This window comes from Lissotriton vulgaris, chromosome 12 (genome assembly GCF_964263255.1).
Source record: "Lissotriton vulgaris chromosome 12, aLisVul1.2, whole genome shotgun sequence".
Taxonomy (NCBI): Eukaryota; Metazoa; Chordata; class Amphibia; order Caudata; family Salamandridae; genus Lissotriton; species Lissotriton vulgaris.
Window position 1 is genome coordinate 499402545 of NC_141700.1, and position 19716 is coordinate 499422260.

At 44.5% G+C, this 19716-nt stretch overlaps 1 protein-coding gene across 2 annotated transcripts in view; it reads left to right on the forward strand.

Moving 5' to 3' along the window:
• Window positions 1-10659, forward strand: part of LOC147677597 (chymotrypsin B-like) — a 90784-nt gene extending 80125 nt beyond the window's left edge. The window contains exon 7 of one of the 2 annotated variants that reach the window (XR_015302445.1): window positions 4-4048. Coding sequence is in view for 1 of the 2 variants with exons in the window: in XM_086945252.1 (XP_086801378.1) it covers window positions 10458-10619 (162 nt within the window). In the remaining variant the exon portion in view is untranslated. Of the gene's footprint in view, window positions 1-3; window positions 4049-10457 lie in introns of those variants that run through there. The other variant, XM_086945252.1, reaches the window with a different exon arrangement.
• The last annotated feature ends 9057 nt before the right edge of the window (window positions 10660-19716 follow it).

The following is a 19716-nucleotide window of genomic DNA, read 5'->3' on the forward strand; positions in this document are numbered from 1 at the left end:
CAGAGTCCAATGCACGAGTCAAGTATATGATGACAGCTCTACCCACGTCAACACAGTGGAGGAAAGACTATTCCGTAGAAGAGTCAATTGAACTAGGTGGAGGAGCAAAATTGGTATGCCAAGGAACAACCCCCGTGGGGAGGGTCAGTAGTAATGGCTTGCTATCAAGGAGTGTCCTTAAGACTGCAGACCCTCTACCTGAGGTGTTGGATACTAGAAAATGTACCATAGCATACAACACCTTCAATGGGCTAAATTCTATAAACTTGACAGAAGAGAGAGGTTGCATACCCTTCAGAACCATTGGACGATCTCCTGTGAGAACCGGATACCTGGCCTGGGGGCAAATCAGCTCAGTAGATGAAAATTGCCTAGACAAATTGACAACAATATCATTAATGGACACTCAAGGACCCCTCACCTTTAAACTTTCTGCTAGGTATAATTTCAAGGTGGAGGTTGAGGGGTGCAAAACACACTCTGCCATCAGGTAGGCGAGGATCATCAGGAAGAAGATCTACAAGTGGAATGCCATTTAGAAACATGCAGAGTCAGTGCTACCCTTTCAAAAATTCCAAACATATGAAAATGGAGTCCTTACTAACCCTGAACATCAGACCCAACCTACTCAATGACTACAGGGCCAGGGTCGGCCATGATAAAGATAAGAAAAAACGTTCAGGTTTAAACCCAGGGAGACCGACCGCTGGAGTCGAGGTGAAATGTCCCACACCAATTAGGACTTATAGGATTATCATTTACCCTTACCTCTTGCCCTTCAATAGATTTCTCACAAGACAGGAAAAGGAGGCAAAGACAAATAGAAGAGCTTGCGTCTAACAATACCCCTGGATCCAGACCCTTGTACAGTATGCACAGAGAAGAGCCCTCTTTCCCAGAAACAATGTTTTTCAATAACTGCTGGATGTAGTGAAACGTCCGTCTTGTCTTGTTTAGATTGCTGGATGTAATGGTGACCCCTTCCTGTAGCCAGGGTGTTGTCATACAAGCTATTTTACGTGAAAGGCAATAGGTATTCCTCAAAAAGGAGCGGTCTACGTATTCCAAGCACTGGGGTGATAAAATGGTGAAAGCTTCACCCAACATCCTATTGCTTGTGCAGGCAAAGAATGAAACATTATTAAAGTGAATTAAAAAATATGAATATATTATGATAAGATTTCAGGTAAAAAGTGAGACTCAAATGTGGCACACGATGGCTCATCACAGGAGAAGAATGGCAACATGCTTTGGCGAGTGAGACCGTCGCACACAAAGGAGCCAACTTTATATCCAAGAGCAGGAGGTGTTGGCGTGGAATGTAGGTGCACCAGTGCCTAAAGCGGCACCCATTTATGGTATCTGGGATGTCAATACCCACAGTGCCTTCGGGGTCTCCTCTTGTGGTCTCAGCTTGCAAACCAGAAGGAGCAAAACTCTCTGGGAGATCAAACCTGATACAAATGTGTTGGATGGTTTTCAAGCTGATTATTCTTTATGAGATGGAGAGAACACTGATGAGTTGGTCCTCTATAGCATTTAGCATGCTATGAATTGGGACCTTACCTATCACATAAGGGAAATGTCTGCCTCCACCAGCAATATTTATCATGTCACCATATTATTTTAAGCAAGACCGGCTGACTGTGTTGCCTATATCCACTAGGCTAGGATAACCATGGAGTCTGCTTGGAAATGGCTGAACAGTTCTCAAAATGGCCAAGCATTTCCTCCAATTTTAGGCTACCCTGGCCTCTACAGGTTACCACTTTGTAGATGCAAATCTCTTTGGTTGTCATCCTACCAATGAAGTTTGTATTCATGGTGAAGATTACATTTGCGAGCACGCCGTATTAGCACCGTTTGAGAGATCTGGAAAAGCTATCATTCAAAGTCCAGAGCAACACAGAACATACTGAAATCAAGGAAGTGCAGTCCCATGAGTCTGGATCCCAATAAGCCAGAACGTGGAGAAGCAGAGCCATGAAATCAAAAGCATGCAATAGCCTGATCATTCTCCACCTGTGGCCATTGTTGCGTTGATGCCCCCCTGAGTCAGTGAAGACATTGTAAATGGGAGTTAAGCACCTCCACTCTATTCATGGGCAGTGAGACCTTCCCCACTTCCCTACTGAAGCGAACCCCAGGCAAAGTCAGATGTTGCGATGTGATCATAATCAGGCTCTTTGGGTACACTAGCCACCCAAATTTAAGAAGTAGCAGACAGATCAAATTGGTATCTTGAAGTCTGTGCATTGAAGAGACTGAATATGACTGTATTGACCAGTTTGTCCTCAAATTATGGGTGGAGTAAGTTGCCTTTGTCATGGAGGATGCAACCAAAGGCATCTAGACCTTAGTGAATATACTTGGTGCTGGTTGGAGTTCAAATTGTATGGTGCAGAAGTGTTTCTTCCCCCCCATAGAACGAACCTCAAATATCTCAGGCGAAAAGGGAAAATGGAATGTGGGATAAATATCTTCCAGAGTGGCAGTTGTCACGAAGTCTCCCCTTTATACCTTGTTGAGATAGACTCAGAATGGATGTTTCCTGAAAGACCTGAAAAGAGTGCACAGAGTTATTATTGGGTGTGAGGAAATCTCCTAACCTCATTTTTCTCTGAGAACTTGAACAATCATACCATGCGGTTTTGGGTCAGGACCCAGTCTAAATTGAACCTTTCATGATCAGATTAATGGGGAAGGGGATCTGAAAAACCACAAGCCTTGAGGCTGGGGGAAACACAATGCAATAGCGTAGTCTCTCAATGTCCAAGAGGCATGTAGGACACTGTCCCAATCTGTGAGGAAATATTGATTTCACTCCTGGGAACATATAAGACAGCAACCTCAGCACCAGGAGAACTGGCTAAGAGTATGAGCTGGTAAGCAACCCTTGATTGCATTCTCAGGGCGGCTCTATCAATCTCAAAACGGCAACCGTGCTCTGGTAAAAGATTGTCTTCGGGACTTAATTTTGCAGTGAGACTTTTGAAAGCTTGAGAGGATAAGGAGTACTACATGGCGCTAGCCTTGGACACTCAATTAACTGAACTGTAGTAAAAGGATTTGGTGGATGCGGCTCCTACGCTAAGGCAGAAGAGCATTGCCCCACTGCTCAGAAGGAAAAATAAAATGATAATAATGTATTGTTATCATTTTATTTTTCCTATTGCAGTCAGTGGCGCGGCAGGGCCGGTCAGAGCAGGGGAGGAGTGGTTTGCACTCCCTAAGTACGCATGACCTGTTTGGCAGGCCCTCTTGGGCCGGCCAAACAGGTCATGCGCACTTTGCATCTTCCCCACCTGGCTGCATTACACAGCTTAGTGGGGAACACGCACAGGTTCCCTGTCCCCGTCTGAGCGCCGAACCATGGCGCGCAGTCCAATCACAGCAGCGCTGTGATTGGCTCAGGGGAGCCTTTGTGCCCAGGTGCTTCCTGTTGCCGGCCAGGACTGCAGGAAGATGAAGAGGACGGAGGAGAGACCGCGGCCAGTCGCTAAAGGCGAGTCCTTTTTTTCTTTTTTTTTCATTCCCGCCCGCACCCCCACCACCACACCACTACCCCCGTCCAGCAGCAGCTGCTACTCCGATCAACTTCTTCACCATATTGGCACTTTCAACACTACCTCTTTTTAGCTGGCTTGCCTAACCTTTCCAAGCTGGAGTCAAAAGTGTTGCCATGACCAGATGCCCCTGACAGAGGAAACAACGCCAGCTTCCCCTGTATGTACCAAATGAGATGTCAGAAGCAAACTGCATTGAAGGAAACTACTAGCTCGAAGCCATTATTCAGATGAGAGAGGAACAACTGGAGTGACCCCGATTTGGAAGTAAATTGGAGGGATTGTGCTTTGCAGGACGAGCAGATAATAACTCTGAGGGAAACGGTGGAGGTGGTATGGTCATACCAATTTGTATACACTAGATATTGACAAGAAGTAAATTACATTACAATCTAGTCTGGGCAATCTTTTACAAAAAAGAAAACATTCTCAGGAATTTATGTTATACATTAAAATATCACACTCTTCATCAAAACAAAAAACAACAAGAATTCTCTATAATTATTGGCATCTTAGACAAAGCATCACTAACAAAGCATAGCGCCATTGGCCTTCATCCCAAATAACTCTCATCTTCTCTCATAAATCTAACCAATCTCCGTACGCGTTGCACATTTTCGCCCTTCAGGCATACTTATATTGCCTAAATATATCTGTGAACCCGATCCTTTTTTTAAAGTGGTATTTCCACTTCTTCAATTTTTCCTTACAATGTTGAAGGACTGACACATGCACAAACTATGCCCTATTGATTCTTTACTCAAACCACAGAGGTGACAATAACATTTACAAAAGGGCTTCCCAGGACATCTACATTCTCCCAATGGAATTAAAAGAAATCTTAAGTAGAATACAACTTACTAGACTGACTTGGACAAAGGCGTTCTCAAATAAAGCCATAATGCATGATCCCAACATTACAGAAGCAAAGAATTATCTCTCTAAAAAAGAAAATTATTGAGGGTGATTCAGTGTCCCAGCCCTCTAAGGTCTAATTCATCTATGTCGGCCTAGGTGGCATCTCTACCTGAACAATGCACTGCTGAAGCCAAATTTCTTAAAGTATCCCAGATCAACTATTTCAACACATCGCTCTTATGACATCGATGTTTAAAGCAGACATTAACAACATTAGCCACCAGACATTTTGTAGTCGAGGGACATAAATTCCCTTTAACTTTGGAGACAAGCCCTTGTCTTATAAATTCCTCCAGCTAAATCTACAACATTGACTGAAAAGCTTTTTTCAGACCCAATATAGTTGTGGCTGAGCCTAACTTCACATATGTTCACATATGATGATTTTATAACAAGTAGCAATAGCATTTAAAACCCCCCAACCGGCTAATTTCTTCTCTGTCTCCCTGCACTAACAGGATTTACATCCTACATAAGGTCAATCACATAGGAAGATCGCTTCCTGTACATAAAGGAAACCTTTGTAGGAACATGTTCAATTCTACCACCATCCTTTTATCCACATATTGGCACAAAAAGAGTTTGCAAAATTTCCAGAAGAGAAGATACAGACATCTGCAGATGAACTGAGTGTGGGAATTCTGTACCCAAAAGATGGGTGACCTTCACTTGGGATATCTATATATACATACCTTTACTACAATTTAGTGTCTGGCTACGATATTTTTGTAGGACAATGCTCTGAGATACAATCACAGGAATATATTGTCTCTTTTCATGATCCCAAATGTCCCTCCAAAAACTGATATTTATCCCCTGCAGGGTGCACTGACAAAGGCCACCTATGCCATGGGAACTTAGTACTCCGGTATATGTGATAGAATAATTCATATGACATCCGTAATGCCGATAGGATCCATGGTCCATCTGGTTTTCTAACTCCTTTACCAACTTAGAAGAATTGTGGTTTGCCTCCAGGGACAGTATTAGATACTAAACCTTGTACGACGGCCGTTTGAACACTAGGCTTACGAAGATCGAGAGATGATACAGTTTCAGGACCTGTAAGAAATGTAATGGGGTATAGTAGTGCCCAAAAAACATAACCTTGTCAATGATTTACAGGTAAAAAGCGATGTTTGCGTCTTGTGGACAGGGCACAACAGTTGTAGAGACTGTTCATCAGCCTCCAGCACTGTACCAGCCAACTCAGTCGCCTAAATCTCTCCCGAGCAGAATGGCTCGAACTGGTCCGTCTGTCTGTCCCAGAGAGTCTGTCTGTCTGCAGCGGATAACTAAGTAGTACCTCTAGGGGAGTTTGCTAGAGCTGGGGGCTGCACAATATGTATGGAGCAGTACCTGTAGAGACAACATAAACGGATCCAATTCTTTTCTCCCCCTAAAAATTAGAAGTGAGCTGGGTCCCAGTGGAAGATCCCCAATGTCCGGGAGCTTTACCCAGCAGAGTTAGCCTTACCCAACCCCTGGCCTGAAGGTTGTAGAGAGGGCATCTTCTGGCAGTAACATAGCAGTTACATCTCAGATCCAAGGTGGTAGGTTTGAATCCCAACTTTGTTGCCAAAGGTGTCGTTTTATGAGTTTATTAACTGTTTAACCTCATGCGCGCTAGCGGAATTCCGCTCACACGCTGAGATTTTGTAAATCGCATGTTACGTGACGAGCTGGGCTCGTCATCAGCGTGCGAGGAGGCTACGCCATGACGAGCCCAGCTCGTCATCAGCGTGGAAGGGGTTAAAAGTTCAGGGAGACGTTTAAGTAAGTCCTCAGTGCAATAACCCCGTCGAGCATGGATCTAGAGGTCAGCATTTCTGCTGCTCGCCTCTCTGACTGATCCTGGGCTGAAACCTCTCTCCTTCTACACGGACCAGTACACATACCACCTCCCACTCAGACTACAGTCACAATAAGTGCCACACACCCAGAGACCACAGCAAGGCTGACAGCTAAGCTGCATCTACAACAATCCTAATGTGACAAACCAACAAATTCCGGCATGTCTTGCACCCTGGTACAGCATGCAGACGCCCTGTACACCCTATAGCTTGGGTTGTTAGTGCCTTGGTGCAGTGATGTGTTGCAGGAGTGTGTTACCTGATTGTATGTTAGGGTGATCCTCTGACCGTCTAGATGGTGCACGATCACCTCTAGGATAAATGTGATCCAGAGGCAGCCCTGAGGGAACAGTTCAGCCTTGTTCAGTCTTTTATGGGATGTCGGCATTACAAGGCATGATTGCAAGCTCTTGAGAAGTTGTTGCCTTTAACCATCTCTGTGGGACAACATGATTCCTGTCTCCGATTCCTGTCGTGGGAGCCTCTCCGCTTTGAGCTGTTACCTACAACTGGCTCCTGAAAGTCTGCATTGATCAAAAACTCACTAAAATGTTTCCCAGCCTCAAATTATCTGAACAGTTTAAAAAGATCATTAATTTTTGTATTAATTACATGCTATTTGTAGCAGCTAGCCAGTCGTGTGCCATCCACTCTCTGTCTCCTGCTGCAAAGCAGGCAGAAGCATCTATCTTTCAATCCAAAAAGGGAAGCCCTCTCCATCCAGCCTTCTCCCTCTCTGGGAAAAGGACTGCCTTCAGTTGTCTCTCCAATCAAGCAGCTGCTTTAATGCAGAACAGAGTCTTCAGTCAGAAGATGTTAATCCCAGAACCTCTAGTCCGCTTGTCGATTCCCCGCTCGGTAAACTCGGCCAGTCTCTCTCTCTCTGGGCTGCCACTCCTTTTTAGACTTAAGATCTCCACTTTTTAGGACAAAATATCACCTGTCTTCTAATCCAGTGCTCTTGGTGAGCACCAGCTCCACTCCACCTTGGGTCTTTCCATACAGGCAGTGTGTTCTGGTTGATTCCGCTGCAGTTGGCAAGCCGGGTGCAAACTGCGACTGGCAACAGTCACTTGGTGTTCTGGCTGGGCGTTGAGCAGGGGTTATAGGGTCTTCTGACTGGTGGGATCTTAAAGGTGGAAAGCATGCTTAAACACAGAGGGGATGCACTAATTCACTTAAGTACTCCCCGTGTGTGGTGACAGCTATGTGGACTGGAGGGTGTCTGTCTTCAAGGCAAGCCCATAATCACATTTTTAGAGCCTTGCCCCACTCGCAAGAATACCAATGGTTGCCATGGAAATGCATACACCTTGCTATCTCTGCGACAGGCATGCACCTCCTATTAGGTCTGGCATTACCAAGAGCTTCTGATTTTTGCTACATTTATATGTATAATATACTTACTCATGGGGGCGTTTACCCAGTCCTCTACATCCACTGGTCAGTTACACCGTCATTCATTGGCGGCTGAAAGTACCAAAGAGTGGTAGGGCGGGTGGGAGGAGTGTGGGCGATGATATGGGTTAATAATAATAATGAAAAAAAATTACCTGATGCTGCCGGCCACTTCCCGCGTTGCGTCTTGTCTCTCCGGCTGGCCTCTTCCTGGGTCCCAGCAGCCCCTGGGACAGACTCCCAGCCAATCCCTGTGCTGCACAGCAGCACAGGGATTGGTCTGAGCAGGCATGAAAGGTTCTCCACTCAGGCCTGGGAGTCTCTGGGGTTTCTCCAGCCCGGCTGCTCAGAACAGCTGGGCGGGAGTAAACCTAAGTGCGCATGTATGTTTTGATTGGCCTGAGACGGACGGCCAAACACACATGAGCACTTAGGGAGTGCATACACACTCATCCTTCCCCCTCCCATGCCCCGCCACTTCATCCTGGTTCAGAGCCAGCAAACTAAAAATTATACGATGCTAGAGCATCCTTTTATTTTTCATTTGCTGGTTCTGTGCCATGCAGTGGGGCGACACTCTTCTGCCATGGCGGAGGAGCCGCCCCTACCATCATTCACACTTTTCTTCCACCTATTACAGCAAACAGCACTGGGCAATTAGTCAGCACACGTCAGCCACTGGCAAACTTCATTGAAAGTGACAACATTCTGCCCTGTCTCAAGAAGCACATCCATACACATGGTAATTCCCTACTATGGCAACGGGTGTCTTTTTTGTACTAAAAAGACATTTTGTTTTCAGTGAATGCAATAGAAAAGAAATTCAAATAATAAGGTGCAAACCATGTCTCCTAACCCGGCACGTATTATCAGGTCTTGTCGGTATTTACACACTCAACTCAGCAAGCAAGAAGAACATAAACAATGAAACCCACTGGAATAGGCCAGTATGGGGGCTATTCTGGACCGTCTCAGGACTCCCCAGCTCATGCCATGAGTCTGGAAGTACCGGTAGCTATGTGTGCAGACAGTCTTAATTTCTACTCCTTGTGTCTCACAATCACTATCATGGTCAGATGTAAGTATCACTTCTCAGTCACAGGCAAGAAATGCCTCCATCACCTCTGCCCAGATCCTCGCTTTAGGCTGCCTCCTCACCCCCTGCCTCTCTTCATCTCACAGTGCTGCAGCCTCCCCCCTAGCCCTAAAGACGCACGCCAGTTAGTATGTGGAGATCCGTGTCGCGATCATCAATGCTGGCCAATGTCCCTCTTCCCCGGAACCATTGCTAAATCAAGGAACCTATCTCCTCCCTTTATGTTGCCTGCTGCAGGGATAAATGCCCTGTAGACCAATCACCTTGGAGCCTACATCTCTCCTGTCCAGGGTACGTTCCACGTCAACTATCACATCATGCCAGAATTGCTGAATCAAAGGGCATTCCCACACCATATGCAAAAACCCAGAATCTCTCAGGATATAACTGGGGCAGTGCAGGTGGTCAGAAAGCTGCTTGACATTGATCCTGTAGGCGGTAAAGTAGGTGGTATGGTTGTAGTTAAACTGCTTATATTTGAACCACGTATTCCTCAAAACCTTGTGGATGTGTCCCATTCCCTGTCCTATAGCACCGTGCCAAGGGCTGCATCCCACCACTGACGTCTACTTGGTAAGTCGTGAGTGACCATTCCTAGTGCAGAATGATGCAACCCCGAGAACAACCATTGCGATGCGCCCAGAGGTTAGAATGACTTGCAGCAACTCATGCATCTTAGGTTCCGTCTGACCCCTAGCCCACAAATTCCACATGACCGCTCCAACTGCCCCATTTGTGAGTAACTGGGTGCCAGAGAGACCACTCTCCTCCATCAGTAAGTCCAACTTACGCATGGTCCCTCCTCGAAGCAATCTTCAACAGTCTCAATGCTCGCCTCCAGTTATTGCTCCATTTTGTAAAGTATTGCACCCTGCAGGTAGGTAAGCCCACCAATGTCCTTAACAATAAAGTTAAATGAAACAAGCATTGACAAATCCCCCCAAAAAACCCTGACATCTAAGGTCAGACCTCTTGGGCTTTGCCAGTGCTTTTTTGTCAATATTAGGATATGACATACCGTTCGATTGAGTGTACTGCTCTAGTTACACTTTGTACTTTATATACAATGTTTTGCTGAACATTGTCTTTTTTCTGCTCAGGGTACTTTTTGTATTTTATGTTGATATATGTGTTTTTATGACTGTGATGGTTGATATAAATTATTTTTGATCATGATGAGGATATGCCTTCATATAGAATACCGTCAGACAGATCCAGAATCCTCTTTGAAAGAAAGTTTCAATGGGTGGACCTTGCCGCATCTGTCACCTACACAATGTAATATGAAAATGTACCCTCCCCATTCTCATGTTTTGAGCACTCCTACCACACCTGTGAGCTTGCACCCCTTTAGCCTTACCGCTCTCATTCTCGTCTGATGGTGACCATCTTAAAAAATACAGATCATTACATTACAATTCATTATTTTGTCTGCAGCAGTAAGGCACGTTTTAGCACTGATACTTTCCCCAAAGATGCTTGCAGAGGCTAGCAAGGACAAAGGAGAGAGCAGATTAAGGTACCCTCTGATGTGCTGTGGCCTATCTATGGGTGGGCGGGGTCAGTGTCTGCAAAGAGGGGAGCTGAGCTGAGCTGATTCTAATGCTGACTTTGTTTTATCTCCAGGGTGATTCAGGAGGACCCCTCGTCTGCCAGAAGGGGGAGCCATGGTACCTGGTGGGAGTTGTCTCTTGGGGATCAGGTGCTTGCGATGTAACCTCACCAGCAGTATACGCGCGTGTAACCTACCTGCGTAGCTGGATCGACCAAGCTATTGCATCTAATTAAAATAAATAAAAGAAAAAGAACAAACGATCTGTCAAACAAATCTGTGTCTGACTGTTATGAATGAATGTGATGCTCAATTACTCTCTGTTTTAGTTATGTCGATTTGGGCTTGGCTCAAAGATTCTGTATTGTAGGGAGCGGCATCACAATATCTGGCCAAGCCAAAATGAAGAAGTTGTGTGGAGGGAGAAATGGCAGGAGTAGGGATCACTAAAGGTTCAATTGTTTTACATCAGTATGTTTACTAGGTAATAACATACCCACAGAAAAGTGTGATGCACCCATAGTCTTGTGCATGTAGTTTTGAAGATGTACACACTTGGAATCTACTTTGTTTCAATTTAGCACTAATAGTGGTGAGGGACCCATCTGAAAAACTTTTCGCCTGCAACAGAACTCCTGCAGCACCAGGTGATGCCATGAGATTTCACCATGGCAACATTGTGTATATATTAGGCGCCAACTGGAGAGCTTGTGGCAGTTCAGTGTTTATCTGAGCCCCATTGTCTGGGGTCAGGAGCTCTCTTGGTGCTTCACCAACTAAGTTCCTCTGTATTTTGACAGTGGCTAGGTCAAATGGCTCTCCTGAAAACCTTCAGGTTATAACCTTGCTGACGTGCCACAAGATGTTAATGCCGGAACCACATGACATCTGCTTGTGATGTCTGCACTAGGAACATGTCATAGTGGCCTGCAACTCATGTTCATTGAGTTATCCAAAAGCCAATTGGCAGGTCAAACTATTTTTTGGATTGGCTCCACCAGCATCTTCCTCTTCATCAAAGAAAATCCCAACATGAAAAAAATAAAGCCTGCTCCATCGGCAACCTTGCACAGGTCCAGAACTTCTGGATGGTGATGTTGGATTTGTTCCGGATGGCTCTTGTACCTTCTGGACTTCTCCCCAAGGGTGAGTCTCACGCATCCTGTGGGCTAGTCCACTCCAGCATCTCTGATCCAAATGCCTCCTGACTCCATGCCTTGACAGGCTACGGACCTGGTACCTAGGAAGAAGCCGAAGAATGCCAGTTATCATCTGTTTGACCCATTATCTTTAGGAAAAATATGGGTTTTTCCAGTCCATCTGGATCTGCACCAGTAGCCTGATCCCTCCAACCATTTAGTGCATCGTCCCTTTGGCCATCTGCAGGCGCAGACTACTGTGTCACAAACATTTTTTCATTGGGTAAGGGTGCCCATCTGGGCGACTTGAAGGTGGGAGGACTTTGGTCTCCTTCTGAGCTCAAATGTGCTGGAGCAGTGTTCAATGAATTTGTTTCTTTCAACAATCCTGCAGAATTTATTGAAGGATCGCTCACAGCTGATCATCCAAGGCTGGGTCAAGAGGATCTGGTACGCCAAATCTGTTGGCCCTCAGCAGTCAGCCACCACTTCCTCTTCTGCACAGGGTTGACCTGCTCTTGCAGCTGGATGGTCAGATCCTCCACCCCACTCCCCAAACACCACAGCTTCATATGAGGAGATCGAGCACTGTCAGCAACAGTTCTTCTCCCTTCCTGCTGAAGTTGTGGACGTCAGCTTGGCTGCCATGAAACCTGCTACAAAATCTATTCATACAAAGTCTCTAGAATAAATGTGTTCATTGGTGCAATACGGAAGGCCTGAGAATCGCTTGGCCTCTTGCCCAGCGGGGCCTGTCAGCACTGAAGGTTAAATTTAGCTGCCTTGTCGGCCTTAATGTGCCCTCATGACCAGCCATCCTTGTTGAGATCAACATTTTCTGAAAGGATTGCTTTACTGGTTTCCTTCTAATACATTCATTGTTCCTGAGTTGGATTTGAATCCTGCCTTGACTTTTCTTATGGCGCGTCCAGTCGATCCAATGAGTTGCCTGGCTTGGCTGCTCACCCTGAAGACTGTAGCGTTGATGGCAGTAACTTCAGCCCCACGGCTCAGAGAAGTTTCAGCCCTCTCAGTTCACATGCTTTTCACTGTGTTCTTTCTGGATAAGTTGGTAACCTCTGTACCTGCCCAGCATTTTTTTCAAATGTGGTATGTGCCTTTCACAATGGCCATTCCATTACACTTCTAACTTTCTTTCTTCTTCCCTACCCCACCAATAAGGAAAAGCGGCTGCATAGGTGTGCTGTGTCCTACTATCACTTTAAGAACACTGGACATGACAGAGTGGACTGCTAGCCTATTGTGGGCTTTTCTGGGTGTAAAAAGGTCTAGGTGGTGACCGAATACATTATTTCCCCTTGGGTCATCCTTTGTATGAAGAGCCGACTCAGTTTAGCCAGGAAAGACCCTCCTTGCAGTATTCATGCTCATTTCAGTAGGGTGGTGGTTGCTTCCACAGCTCTCTCTAGAGGTTTTCCAGTGGCTACAATATGCAAAGATGGACATGTGGTCATCTGGAATACTTCAGCCAAACGTTACTGCCTCACAGTCTAAACGTGAAACAATGGGTACCTTGGCTGGGCTGTGTTGCTTGACTTCCTTGGTTAAACAAGCTCCTCCTAGACAGGTCATTATTTCTGACTCATTCATAAGAATGAAAATCTGTAAAGAACTCATCAAAAGAAAAAGTTGCTTGCGAATTTTTTGGTGACTACATAATCTTCCTGCATATTCCTCGCCAAGGGCTCTCCTCTCTGATGAGTTAGTCATCTTTGAAAGTCTCGTTATCCCCAAATACCATTTTGTAATTCCCTGAAAATATGCTACTTTTGTGCCCAAATGACAGCTTTTTTTGACAACAATGATTATTATTATTTCATGAAGCAAAATATGTGGATTAAAAAAGGGAAAGCGCACGAGTCACCTGTACTTCGAGGTGCAGTATTTCCTGAAAAAGCAATTTCTTTTCATACTACATTCGGTATGGGCAACATAACACATAACACACACCACAGTATCCAACACGGTGAGAAGCCTTTACAACGCGGGCATTGCCACGCGCTGCCATTACTACTCTGCTTTTACAACGCAAGTCGTTACGACTTGCGCTGGAGGGCGCTGTTGGATAGGGAATAGTTTAATTTTCTATTCAAACACCTTCTGTACTGTAACGTGGGCTGGAGTTGGAATAGAAAATTAAACTATTCCACTATCCAGCGCTTACAGCGCAAGTCATTGTAACGACTTGCGTTGTAAAAACAGCATTGTAATGGCACGCGTGGTAATAGCCCGCGTTGTCGTGTCATACAACTCTCATTTACAACGACCTGTAAATAGAGTGCGGAGTGTGCAGGGAATACTCTAAGGGTGTTTTCTAACCCTCCCAATGTAATCTCTGCCCGGGATCTTTTGTACTTTATGATTAAATAGTGCTTTCGATTGAGTTAGGGGAATGGTCAGCAAACTTAATAAAAAGATACAATCTTCATGTAACTTCAAGATGAGTTTATTACACACCCACCAGACAGTCCACACCAGCAGCGAACGCTACGGCTGACACTCCTCATCTGAGGTCTACACATTCCCCTGCTGATTTGCCCAACATTCCCAAAAGGAATTAAACATTAAAGGGCAAGTTACAACACATCTTTCCTTCACAATGTAAAGAAGAGCAGTAAGAACAGAAGGAAAAAAAGGAAAAGGGGAAGGCAAATGAATAACAAAGAACAGTGTGCTCGAATACAAGGAAGCATAATGGAAAACATGAGGGCGAGCACAGTGAAAGATAACATCATGATTTAAGAGCATAATCTTGGAGATGTTAAGGTGGCCTCCTAGCTCTAATGATGCGACCTGGAGAGTCAGCTTGAACTTTACTATCACAACCCTGGGAACGTCTGGCCTGAGATTGAAATCCCACACCACTTCTGGCCTGGGATTGAAATCCCACACTACTTCTAGCTTGATACTGAAATCCCACACCACCACCCTCATACCCACATTTTGAAAGGCGGGATATGCTCCATACATCACCTCCACTTAGCATGACAACATTTCTCATAACCTTAACCCCTTCGCTGCGGAGGGGGGGGGCCGCGCGCAGCGCCCGCATGCTGGTGACGAGCTGAGCTCGTCATGGAGTACAGTGGAGCTGTCCTCATGACGAGCTCAGCTCGTCACGGCCGCACCCGTTTTTGGAATGTTCAGCACAGCGGGGAAATTAGCCCCGTGTGCGAACGTTCCAACGGCCGTGACGAGCTGAGCTTGTCTGCAGCACCCATGAGGTTAATGATGCGTTTATCCCATCCTCGTTGCCAGTAATAAGACGATACAATTAATCAATCAATCAATATTTAGCTTTATTCAACCATAATATTCACAGTCAGATTCAGATTCAGATTAGCTTTATTCGATTTTCCAGTATAAAAATCCTAAAAGCAACAACAATACATAAATATACACCAATACATTTCATTTCATAATAAATAACATCTGTTAAAATGAGATTAAATCAGTAGAATAAATCAGCTAATCATTGAAGAACGATTCCTTAAGACATTTTTTAAAAATCCAATCATTACCATGACACATGTAGTATTACCCAATTGCTGCAAAACTGTCGAATCCATCTTTTCTGTTCTTTCACATAGAATTTACAAAACAGCACTACGTGAAAGGTGGATTGCGACGACATATTGTCACATGGGCAACAAGCAAGCGTTCTAGACCTGTCATTTTTAATCGGATATGTGACCAGCTGATGAAATAGGTTAAACCTAAATCTGGTCAGAATGAACCGGTCAAAGCCCATGTTACACAAAGTTAAATATGGCTGTATTTTAAAAGTGCTCAATGACAGTTGATGTTCGATTACCGTTTTCTTGGTAATTTCCCCTGAGCATCTAAATAAGTTAAAATGGGCCATACATACATTCTTAAGTTCTTGTTTCGAGACAGTCCTGATTGAGATCGGGTTGGTAAAAAGATCAAGGCGTTGGAGGTCATTTAGGGTTTTCTTAACATATTCTAGTCATATGATACGCTTGGCTTTATCTAAACCCATGACGTCCTTTATTATGTCCTGGTTTAGACCCAGATCTTCTGAAACCCACACTCTTCGCCACAGCAATATGGGCTGCAATTTAATCAGGTCTGCAATATGGTCCATCCCTAGTTCCTCATGGCAATTAAAAACTGAGGTACCCTTCGGGAGTGCTAAGAGGTATCTAAAAAATGTATTTTCTTCAATTTATATTTCTGTTGTGTCCTGATATTCCCATATCCGGGCCCCATAGAGTGTGATGCTCCTGCATTTGGCTACGTAGATCTTTAACATAATTTCCGGGGGTCATTTGCCCAACTTGGAGGAGAAATTTTTCAGCGCTCCAATAGAGCGTTTGAAAGATAGGGCCCTATTCTTAACTTCTGGACCCCAGGAACCTGAGCCATCAATTAAGACCCCCAGGTATGGGAAAGTTTTGGTATATTCAATTTCTAGGCCGGGAACTTTAAAAGTTTTACACGTTCCCCGGACTTTACCACACTGTATCACATAAGATTTCTTGGCATTGATGCTAAGGCCCCTAACTTTCATAAAATCAAGATATTTAGTTAGGGCCTTCTTAGCTCCCACCTTCAATCTTGCCATGAATACCGGGTCATCCGCGTACAGTAGTGAAACTATTTGCTTATTACCATACCTCGGGGAATCGATTTTACTAGCCCCTAATTCTGCCTCAAGGTTGTTTGTATAAAGGGAAAAAAGAAAGGGGGCCAACACGCAACCCTGTCTTGCGCCTTTTTCTATGCTAAAGGGTCCAGTACACTCTCCCCTCAAACCGTATCTTACTTTGGCCGTAGCCCCAGAATAGAGCTGCCTTAGAAATAAGATAATGGCAGGCTCGACTTTCATCTCCTCTAGAACTTGCCACAATTTAGAGTGTATTACAGAATCAAAGGCGGCTGATAAGTCGACGAAGATTGCATAAAAATAGCCTTCTTTAGCCCTGGTGTATTTAGCTTGGAGTAGGACAAAATTCAGGACCTGCTCAACCGTGCCCATCCCTTCCCGGAAGCCGTACTGAACATGACTTAAAAAGCCATGTTCCTCTGCCCATAATTGCATTTTATTTAAGACCACTCTCCCTACCATTTTCATAAGGGAGTCTAATAATGATATGGGTCTATAATTGGGCGGACTCTCCCTATCCCCCTTTTTATATATCGGTATAATAACCGATTCTGCCCATGTACCAATAAAGCCTTTTGCGCAACATGCCCAAAGGACCCGTGTGCAAATTGGTGCCCATAGGTCAGTGTTTAGTTTATAAATATCATTGGGGATCCCATCCGGCCCCAGGGCTTTATTATTTTTGCTAGCCTGCAAAGCTACATATACCTCTTCCAGAGTAATATCCATTTTTATTTGCTGATGGTCACCCCCTCTTTGTAAGAGACCATATTCACCATCCTCAAACGCAGTAACCTCCTGCGAGTTACTGTATACCTTTGAGAAGAAGTCGACCCAGGTTTCATCATCTATTGCTATTTCTAGGCTTGCTGCTTCCTTCTTACTGAAAAAAGGTGCATTGACTGCCTGCCAAAAGGACCTGGAGTCTCTGCACTGGGATGCACTCAGCAGGTTCTGCCATGCTAATTCCTTTATATCCTTTTTCCGTTGGTTCCTGGCCAGGGTGTACTCCTTCCTGCACTTTTTTATTACCTCTTGATCCCTTGGTTTGTTGCCTAAGGCAGCCTTAAGGGCAGTGTATGCCTTTGTACACCGTGTATCAAACCAACCACCCCCTTGGTTTGGCTTATTTCGCTGCACCCTAGATAACTTATTTTGATTTTGAATAATATTGGTGATTTTATTATATGCCTCCAGAATTTGTTCATCAGAAGAGTTCTCGCCCAGACATACCATGATATACGTAAGAGCAGTAGTTATGATTTCTTTAGACTTTTTCAATGGGTCTACTATGCTCCATTTTAAGGCCAATCCGTTTTGGCGTGCTATGGCAATATTCTGTGTCCAGGTCAGGCACTCAATAGTGGAAGCTTTAGTACACTCAGTGGTACTTATATTCAAACTAAGTGGGAGGTGGTCACTTAAACCAATATTGGATATCTCAAAGTCTTCGATACAATAGGAATATCTATTTGGTATAATAACATAGTCTATAACAGAGTGGAGAACCCTAGCTAAAAAGGTAGCACTAAATTCAACCTTTGGTGAGCAAAGCAGATTAGCAAAACTAAGATCGAAATCGGCCATCATGCCATTTATTATATCTCCTCTTTCAGAGTGCGTGAAATGACACCTATCCACCTTCTCCCCCCTTCCGTAATCCTCGAACCCACATGTTACTCAGTCACAAATAGTAATGTTAAAGTCTCCTAGCCATATCAAGATTTTATTCCCCCCCCTTTAGTGAGTTATACCCATCTAATTCCACTTGCAGTTTGGATAGGACCTCCTTAAAATCCTCCTTCTTTATATTATTGTAAAAGTTAACAATTAGTAATTCCACCTGGTGTTTTAAAGTAACTGAGACAATTTGGAAGTAGTGCGTGCAATTTCTGTTGGTAATCTTGACAACTTTTAACAGATTGGACACATATATGCATAACCCTCCTTTGTGCTTACCAAACATAGAGTGCACTGCCGGGACATGGTAAGTTTTAAAACCATCAAGATGTTTCTCTTTGATAAGCCAAGTTTCCTGTATGCATATTATGTCAGTGTTCTGCACAAATTCCCCCCAAATTATATTCTGTAGTTTGCTCTCTAGCCCACACACATTCCAGGTAGTAACCCTCACTTGGACTCCCCGCTGCCTGATAGAGTTTTGATTTATACATAAATTCTCCTTAACCGCGATCATCTGCGGTAAGTTGTTCGTTAACACAGGCCCCATAACAACTTGGTCATCATTATATTCATTGTTCCCAGCCATCGTGGGCTCCATGCCCTTACCATCCCCTTCAGTAGGTGTGCCCTTACTTGCTTTATTATTTAAAGGGTTTACAGTAACAATGTATTTTTCAAGTCTGATAGTATAAGGCTGTGAGTGCAGGACCCCTGTTACTTCATTACACTCGGTTTCATGGTCACAGGTGGAAAGTTGGATAGGATGCTTCCCCGATTGCACTGCATTAGTGGGTGCCTGAGTTTCTATATCTTCTTTGTCACCCAGTCAGTCGCAGTTATTTAGCCCAGAGAGGGCTGCAAACCGGTTCGGTCCTTCAAGGTTTCGCTCAAAACTCAGGCGTCCCCGGTGTGACCAGTGTGGATAGCCTTGGTAACTTCTTCTTGGATATTCCCATCCCTGACTTGCTTGTGGGTGCGGTATCCTATTGTATACCCATCCTTTACCTCTGTTAGAATTTACTCTATTCAAATCTCTATAGAAGTACTCAAGGGGGAGAATTTCAATACCCTGCCTCCGGTGCCCTATTTGGGAATTTACATCACCGAGGATTCTCTTTACTGGTTTGGGGTATTGAAATTGACTATCACACAATCCCCATTTCTGTTCTTTCTTGTCTTACCCACCCATGACACCCTTCGTACCATTATAATGGAGTTCCATGTATTACTACCCGCTGTGGTGTTATTAGCAATCCAATGGGCCACCTTATTTTTAAGTTGACCGTGGTTCTCTCTCAGTCCGTTGTCTAATGCTGGTACATACCCCAAAACTAGTACTAAGGGTGAAGACTCAGGCGGTAGGTTAATTACTGGCAAAGGAACCCGATCTTCCTGTCGAGCAGTTCCACCATCAGCCCCCCATCCTCCGCTGATTTTACTATCGGGCTTTTATTTACCCCAGTATCTTTAATTACTTTATCTAGACTTTTCGATAGGGTGCCAGCATTATCTTGCTTTGCTATTACAGGTTTGCTGGTTGGACAAATAGGTAGCTTTGGTTTAATTGTTGCCATGTTGCTACCCTCGGACACATGATCCTTACTAGGTATCGGGGAGCTTAGGTGTCTAGCCTGCGTGTGTTTTCAATAGTTACCTCACACAAAGCATCCAATTTTCCATTAATCACTCTGAGTCTTTCTATCAAGGGAAGGGTAAGGGATCTTAGGAGATGTGTTATATTGGAAAAATGCATTTCTAGGTCCTTTTCTTTCACCAGTGCACATTTCTGTTCTGGGCCCAGGATAACTGGAGTAGTCAAGCCTTTTGATGGTAAATTATGCTTCTTGGATCTACCAGTGG